Here is an 8,793-nt window from a genome sequence, read left to right as displayed (position 1 = left end):
ATAACTGTGTGTAATATACAGTGTGTTGGTGAAGCCCAAAGTATACTTTGGTTGTCCACGTTGCTGATCGCTCCGCACATAGTATGCGTGATGCAAATTGAATCATCAGCACAGTCTGTAGGGAAGGTCCGCGCATGGCCCAGTTTTTCTTGATAAGCCCACAATCCTGTGCGCATCGTTGGTGCATGCGCCAGCTGTTGACTGCCCTAAAAAGTGTATCACATAGCAGTCGTAGTGCATGTGTTTCGAACGCATTCAGATTCGCTTGCGGTCAGAAGGGTATACTTTGAAAGGCAACGCGGTTGACCAGCGCGATCCGACCAAATATACCCAGGCCTTAAGTTACTAAAACAAAGTAAGCCATTACAGATTACTTATTAATTCTCTAAAGTTGTGATCAAATTACTTTACAGATTACTTAATCGAAAAAGTAATCGCACTAATTATTTTAAGTTAGTTCTTTAAACACACATTTCACAGAATCAACAATTCAACAAACAGAAAAAAACGCTCAACGATATTATTATAATGTGTATGCACACATTTTAGATGTCAAATACATGCAAACATTTTATATTTTAAATCCATTATACATAAATATTATTATTTAGAAATACAATCACTGAGCACTTTATTAGGAACACTATGGCTCTAATAAAGTGCTCAATAAGGTCTTCTGCTGTTGCAGCCCATTCGCCTCAAAGTTCGATGTGTTGCCATTCTGAGATGCTATTCTGCTCACTACGATTGTACAGAGCGGTTATCTGAGTTACTGTAGACTTTCTGTCAGCTCGAACGATTCTGGCCATTCTCCATTGACCTCTCTCATCAACAAGGCCTTTCTGTCCGCAGAACTGCCGCTCACTGGATGATTTTTTGTTTTTGACACCATTCTGAGTAAATTCTAGAGACTAATATGTGTGAAAATCCCAGGAGATCAGCCATTGTTAGATTTTGAACACTAGTTTTATGCCTGATGACTATGCTTGTTGTTGATGGCAATGTACATTTGGTGTGGAGTTGAATAAAAATAAAAAATAAAGAATTTTTGTGGGGATTGGCATTCAGTATTTTTTTTTATTTTTATTAAGTGGTTGTTTTTTACCATGGTTATATCATTGTATCTATTGTGGCCTAGATTAAACTATGGTCTTCATTCTAAACAGAATTGTAGCCTTTACCTGAAAATGAACCATGGTTACTATAGTAACATTATAGTGAACATGTTTTTTTTTTGGTCAGAATTCATGGTCTTGATAAAATTAACTACAGTAATGATCTAGTAAACGTATTTGTATGGTTTTACTGTAGTAATATTGTAGTAGCTCACCATGACTGTTGTAAAAAAATAATATTTGTGCTATGGTTTTTACTACAAATATCATGGATCAACTGTGGTTGAATTTTGTAAGGGTAACAAAATGTGTAACTCTAAAGTTATCACGAGGATATACACATTTGAGAGGCTGGAGAAAGGAATAATTGGTGAGTAGATAAAATTTCTGGACAAAATATAGGCTATAGAAAAGAGGGTCCCTACACTCAGGTCAAGTCTTACATATTTCTCCATCTTTATCTAAAAGTAATGGCAGCGTGCCATGATGCAAAATGTTCCTAGTTCCTACAACAACACTTTTACAGCTTTTATTAATCTTGATTAATGTTACAACATAGGCCTACAGTAATACAGTTTTAAATCAAAAGCGTTATATGCCAACATTAGATAATTCACTATGAAATGAATAACAAGCTAAAAATGCACAATTGTAATTTTATTAACTAGAATTAATAAAGATGAATAAATGTTGTAAAAAAAAAATACATAGTTAATTTTTAGCTCATGATATCTAATTAATTTACTAATGTGGACCTTATTGTAAAGCGTTACTATGATTTTAAAAGTAAATGCCCTCATTCTGGATCATTTAGTGTCATTAAACAACTTATCCGGCCAAAATACCATCGTTTTTACAGTAAACTAGTGTTTATGTTCATAAGGCTGGCTGTACACTCACGCGTCCACCCACACGTACCGGATGAACTTGACAGAATGAACGGGAAACGATTGTGATTTCCCCTTCCCGTATCTAAAATAATCCAGCAGCCCTCTAAATTAAGATTTTCTTTTTTCTTTTGTCGCAATACATTTATCTCTTGACAATACGGTACTAAAATTGACCGTAAGTAATGTGAACAGTAGGCTATACTATATTAACTGTATGCACCGTTAACTCGCAAACATGTCGGAACCGAGAATCAAGAGAATCAAAATCAATCTGCCACTCTGTAAAACGCATATATTTGTTGTCGGGAGTCAGGCGAAGCAAAACCTTCCGTCTGTTGTGGAAGAAAGTCTGTGTGGTGTTTCCACCTTACTTCTGGAGGTCTCATACAAACTGGAGGCGCTGGTAAGAGAATCTTAGCTGTAAATAACAAACAGTTGCATTGCAGAGTAAACTTTACTTTATTATGTTACCAATGTAACACAACACCCCAAATCACACATATGGTAAAGTTTTACAATGAGGTTGTATCCCTTAACATTAGTTAACTAGGTCTACATTAGTTTATAAAAAATAACTATGATAGATAAACGATGATTCCACCCCCTCCCCCATGCACTTATCTTAGTGAACATTAGTATCTTAATGTTCATTTTAAAGGAATATTCCGGGTTCAATACAAGTTAAGCTCATTCAACAACATGTGTGGTATACTATTGATTACCACAACAAATCATTTTGACTCATCTCTCCTTTTCTTAAAAAAACAAAAATGGAGGTTACTGTGAGGCAATTACAATGGAAGTGAATGGTGGCCAATTTTTGTATGGTTTAAAAAGGCAGAAATGTGAAGCTTATAATTTTATAAAACCATTTACATTAATTATTCTAATAAACTCATATATTATTTGAATTGTAAAGCTGTTTAAATTGTAATTTTGACAGTTGTTTTAGGGTTTTAAGGTTGTAGAGTTGGTTGATATTACATCGTCATGGTAATAAAGTTGTAAAATTGGTTATAACTTTACACAGAAAAGGTTAATAAGTGATTTAATCACACTAAAATCATGTTAACACACATATTGTTTATGTCTTGTGATTATACTTTAGAAACAGTGAGTGTTTTATCGTTTACAAATTGGCCCCCATTCACTTCCATTGTAAGTGCCTCAATGTAACCCAGATTTTAGGTTTCTTTTTTAAGAACTGGAGGGGTATGTCAAAATAATTTTTTGTGGTAATCAATATTATGCTACAAATTCTATTGTTTGAGTTTAACTTGTGTTAAACCATGAATGTTGCTTTAAATGGTTTTAATTATTAGTTGTATATGTTGCCTTTATTAAATGCATTATGAACTAACACAAATTAACAATGAACAATTGGATTTTTATAAATCAACTAACCAGTATTTATAATGCTGTAAAACCATGGCCTATTGTTCATTGTTAGTTCATATGATACCTAATGCATTTACATATGTTTATGAATACCTTATTGTAAAGTGTTACCATATATTTAATTGCAGTTGCATTGATTTGCAAACAAGTTGCAAACATTTTGTCTGTAAATATGATGTATGTCTCTCTAAATATTACATAATAATATTTATTTTGTTAGTTTTATCAAAACAATATTTAGAGTATATAATAATGTTATATGTTAATTTAAACATTAATAGCTAAATTTGCAGAATGTGAACAAACAGTCATACTCAATAAAACAGCTCCTTTGCTACAGGAAATTGCTTAGAGGAAATTGTGGTTAGCAAAGCCATGATGATATTTTTCTGTTAGTATGCTTCAAAATCAGAGCTGTCCTCTTTTCATTGTCATTTAGGCCAAACGTTTTGAGCATAATGACTTGGCTTTACCCAGAATGGCAGCATTTTTTCATCAGGAATCTGTAAAAGAACAAGAACGGGCAGAGGCAATGCTGCAGTACCTGTCCCAGCGTGGCGGAATGTTCTGCAGTAAGAACATTCAGGTACAGTGACACTCAAACCATCTTGAAAACATCAAACTATATAAAAACTGGTTTAAGAAACAGCACCAACTTACAGGGATTGGCTGGAAGTTTCTTCTTTAAACAATAACATGCAGATTCTCAAAACCTCTCATGGTTGTTATTATAAAAAATCTTTAGTTTTTCCCCCCTCAAATTGAAGGTATCACTTTTGAATGGGGCTCCTGGATGGCTGGTTTGAGCAGCAGCATTTTGGAGGGCATGAAAAGGGGGAGATGGGGAAACCCACTGGGAGGCTTTGCAGAGATCTCCCCTTTAATGCCTGTCAGGGTATACGCTTCCCCTGAGTTCCGGTAAATTGGGGAGATTAATGTGAAGGCGGAAGGACAGTGCGTTAATAGTAGTTCCAGATGGATTCCATGGCACCCGCACTGCTGTCACTTTACACTGCGTTCTCTCTTTTTTCTGTTCTTTCTATTTTTTTACCATCCAACCTTCCCTGCATTTTATGGCTCATGTAAAATTGATCTGGACTGGGACTGGTAAAGATCCATCAGCAGCGATTTTGAACACCTTGTTATCCGTCCATCCGTGCTGGGTGATGGTTGTGCGCACTGTGAAAGAACTGCATGCTCATTTTGTTGATTGCAGCTCAATTAAAATGAGACGAATGCTTAAATGGATTGATCCATGTACACGGTTTGGGCCTAATGAAAGATTTTAAAGCCTCTAAATTTGTAAAGTTAGATTTTAAATTATTTTAGTCATTGTAGCATAATGAAAAATTCAACAGTTGCTCAGATTCTAGTTTATGTCTTAAAGGGATAGTTCACCCAAAAATGAAAATTCTCTCATCATTTACTCACCTCATGCCATCCCAGATGTGTATGACTTTCTTTCTGTTGAACACAAATTAAGATTTTTAGAAGAATATTTCAGCTATGTATGTTCATACAATGCCAGTGAATAGTGGCAAGAACTTTGAAGCACCAAAAAGCACATAAAGGTAGCATAAAACAAAAATCCACATGGCTCCATTGGTTTAATCTGTGTCTTCAGAAGTGATATGATAGGTGTGAGAAACAGATAAATAGTTAAGTCCATTTTTACTATAAATCTCAACTTTCACATTCTTCATCTTGTGTTTTTGGCAATACACAGTCCGTGTGCATGTCACCACTTTCTGGGTAGGGAGAATTCATAGCAAAAAAATACTTGAATATTGATCTCTTTCTCACCCATACTTATCATATCACTTCCGTAGACATGGATTAAACCACTGGAGTCTTATGGGTTATTTTATGCTTCTTGTATGTGCTTTTTGGAGCTTTAAAGTTCTGGTCACCATTCACTTGCATTGTGAGGACCTACAGAGCTGAGATATTCTTCTAAAAATCTTCTTTTGTGTTCAGCATAAGAAAGAAAGTAAAACACATCTGGGATGGAATGAGGGTGAGTAAATGATGAGAGAATTTTCATTTTTGGGTGAAATATCCCTTTAGATTTAATAGAGTGTAACATTGTAGTTCTGAGCATTTGACTGGATATCAAATTGTACATTGCTGACTCACATATATCAGCAATAAGTTATGTGATGCCATGCTATAAATGGTCAATATAGTAATGACTAAAGGGCACAGTGGATTGCATATTCACAATACAGCATGGCCTCAAGTGCCTTGTTGTTTTTAAATAGTAAGTACATAATACAAACTATTACGCACACACATTTTCATTCAAACAGTATATTATTAAGCTAATTTATCTTCCTTCTGCTAAAATATAATTCCATTGTTATGCAATAAAAATAATTAGAATCCATTATAATGGTCAGTGTTTTGTGTCATAACTGTTACTATATTGTGTATATTAGCATAGCTGAAACACTATATTGACCAATCAGAATTCAAGACCAGAGTTATCCATTTTATTATGTACAATATTATTTTAAACCATCACCTTTGAAATAGTTGTAAACACTTTTTTGTGTAAACACTAGGTTGTTGAACTGTTGTGTATGTGTGTGTAGAGGCCAGGCACTGAACAGGTGTGTGCTGTTCTTCCTGCTCTGGAGATCATGCTGAACCAGTGGAAGGAAGAGCTGTCCATTATGGTGGAGCTGAGTCAACTGGCACTTGAGTATGGAGATCCACATACTGCCAGCATTATCAAAAGTCAGTTTCTTCAGCCCCTCGTCCCAAAGGTCAAGCTCGTAGGTGACCTTTTGACCAACGCTCGCCGAGTGGGTTGCACCTATGACAGTGCAGGGGGCTTCGGCGAGTACCTTATTGACCAGCTACAAGAAAACCTGACAATTGCCTAGACTTCCTCTTTGTATTCTACCTGCATTACGTTTAAAGAAAAGCCAATGATCATTACTAGAACAAGAGTTCCTTGTAGATGTACTGTAGAGCTGTTCAGTTTGTAGTCCAAAAACCTGGACGGGTTCCCACAGGATTTTCATATGGGGTTTTTATAATGGGTTATTGTTGTTTTTTACTTATGTGTAAAATAAGGTATGTGGTTAACATTACTTTTGATACGTAGACATTTTGTTCTTCAACATAAATTACACACAGTGTTGGAAATTTCCAAGACAGCCCATGTCATTTTTAGACTTCCGGGTTTGTCTACAAATTGACGTTACGGCAGAATAGCTGTATTGCAAGGTGCAATTTATGTATAAACAAGAGGTCACTCCATTTGTTGCAAATGTTATTTTAATGCTTTTATAAAATTATAAGCTTCACATTTCTGCCTTTATACACTCCAAAAATGTGCCCCATTCACTTCCATTGTAAGTACCACAGTCAAAATGATTTGTTGTGGTAATCAATATTATGCCACAAATGCTGTTGAATGAGCTTAGCTTGTATTGAACCCGGAATATTCCTTTAAATGTCTTTTTTTTTGCTTGTCATTTATCATTGTTTTAAAACATGAATGGCTTAAAACTGCAGTGGCTTATGTATCATATATGAGTTGTTTGATGTACATAACCTTTTCATTCTAAACAAAATGCAGCATTTTTAATATATCAAATATGATATTATAAGTATTACTGTGTGTGTCTGATTTAAAAGTAGCCTATTATTTCAAATTAAAATACTGTATTTCAGTTTTTTAGCAAATAATTTACTTTCACTGATATATACTCTCTCTCTCTCTCTCTCTCTCTCACTCTCTCTCTCCCTCTCTCACTCTGTCTATATACATATATAGCAGTATTTTGAACCCTTTGATCATTGAATATTTTCCAGAACTGCCTATATTTTGTAAGTTTTGGTATATTGTTTTATGTTCAGTGCAAAAGTACAGGAATAAATAAAGTTTCCCATAAAATGATTATTTAATTGTCTATTTTATAATAATTATTATTTAATTATCAGGCTACTGGTGTTATTGTCGTTCCTGTTAAAAAAAAAACAAACAAAAAGTTGGTGATTCAGTTTAAAAAGATAAAGACAAAAACTGACTTCGGGACTTTTAAAAGACAATGGAGACCTTTTAACTCTCATTTGGTTCATTAACGCCCCCTATTGTCGGACAGATATTTGTGTCTGTCGGTTATTAATGAAATGGGCCACATCATAAATAGATCATGAACCAACTGAACTGTGAGCACAATACATCAGTCCTGACGGATCTCCTTAAGCCACTAATGAACTAATAATATATTGATGACACTTTATTCTTCCATTTGCCATTAACAAACATCTAATCGTAGGCCTAATTCTTCACAGATTAGTAGTCCATCAACATTTAAATCTTTCAAATCAAACTTTCAGGACATTCATAACTGCATTAATATATTTTCAGTTGTAACTGTCTATTAAGCATTGTATAATGCAATAATGCTTAATGTGTTATTCATGAAAGTTATAAAATGTTAATATATTTTACATGACATAAACTACCACAAAGGAGCAATTCTGCATCTCTATATGCTGTTTATTATTATTATTATTATTATTATTGTTGTTGTTGTTACTGATTTTCTGTGAAAATATGCACCTGACCAGTTGTTCCCAACCTTTTTACCTTGAAGCTCCCTCTACTTATATATAAGTACACAAACAGTATATCACCACTATGGATGCGCTCTCTTTCCTTGCGCTCTATGTGTACGCTTGTGTGCGCGCGAGACAGAGCACTGTCATCGATGGCCAAAATGATGAATGCAATGATTTTTGGGAACGTGCATTGCCACGTATATTGCATAAACGTGACAGACATGATACTTGATACATTTCTACTGGCCTATTACACACTGAGGCAGAGCCAGGGCCGTAGCTAGAGGGGTGAAAGGTGGTAATGATTCTAAGGGCCCACAGGTCTAGGGGGGCCCACAACAAATTATAAACTGTATTTTTTAATAGGAAAGGGGCCCCCAGAATACCCAGCTATGGCCCTGCGCAGAGCCATGCAGCTGCTTGATGGTTTCGTTATAAAGCATCAACAGGGTATGCCATTTTAAGAGGTTTTTACAGTGTTGCAGTGCATAGTTATGATGTTATTGAATATTCATGATCATTGAAGACCACAAGAACTTGTTCACGTGACAGTCAGTGCACCTGCGGTATAAGCAGAATACTATACATATGGTGCGATCCTCATGAAGTTGTGCAAAGAGGCTGTTATTAGGAGAGTGACATTATATATGCTTGAGATTTTGCTTATCATGTTGAGTTAGATGAGGATGAGGAGCTGTTTACTGTTATCACGCATATTATGGATTGTCACATTTCTTAAAATCTTTCATGTGAGCATGAGATTAAAGTTTTGTTTAGGGCAGAGATGGTTGTTTGATTATAGACAACCCTAT

The 8,793-nt window shown here is 35.0% G+C and overlaps 1 protein-coding gene across 1 annotated transcript; it reads left to right on the top strand.

Annotated features, from left to right (window-relative positions):
- The first annotated feature begins 2,027 nt into the window (after positions 1-2,027).
- On the top strand, positions 2,028-7,301 carry LOC127641870 (ferritin, heavy subunit-like). The gene is made up of 3 exons (XM_052124684.1): positions 2,028-2,408; positions 3,843-3,989; positions 5,998-7,301. The coding sequence occupies exons 1-3, from the start codon at positions 2,241-2,243 to the stop codon at positions 6,289-6,291; spliced, it is 609 nt and encodes a 202-aa protein (XP_051980644.1). The 5' UTR covers positions 2,028-2,240; the 3' UTR covers positions 6,292-7,301.
- The last annotated feature ends 1,492 nt before the right edge of the window (positions 7,302-8,793 follow it).

The sequence above is a fragment of the Xyrauchen texanus genome, unplaced genomic scaffold (assembly GCF_025860055.1).
Source record: "Xyrauchen texanus isolate HMW12.3.18 unplaced genomic scaffold, RBS_HiC_50CHRs HiC_scaffold_211, whole genome shotgun sequence".
NCBI classification, from domain to species: Eukaryota; Metazoa; Chordata; class Actinopteri; order Cypriniformes; family Catostomidae; genus Xyrauchen; species Xyrauchen texanus.
This window is presented reverse-complemented; position numbering and strand designations above follow the sequence as displayed.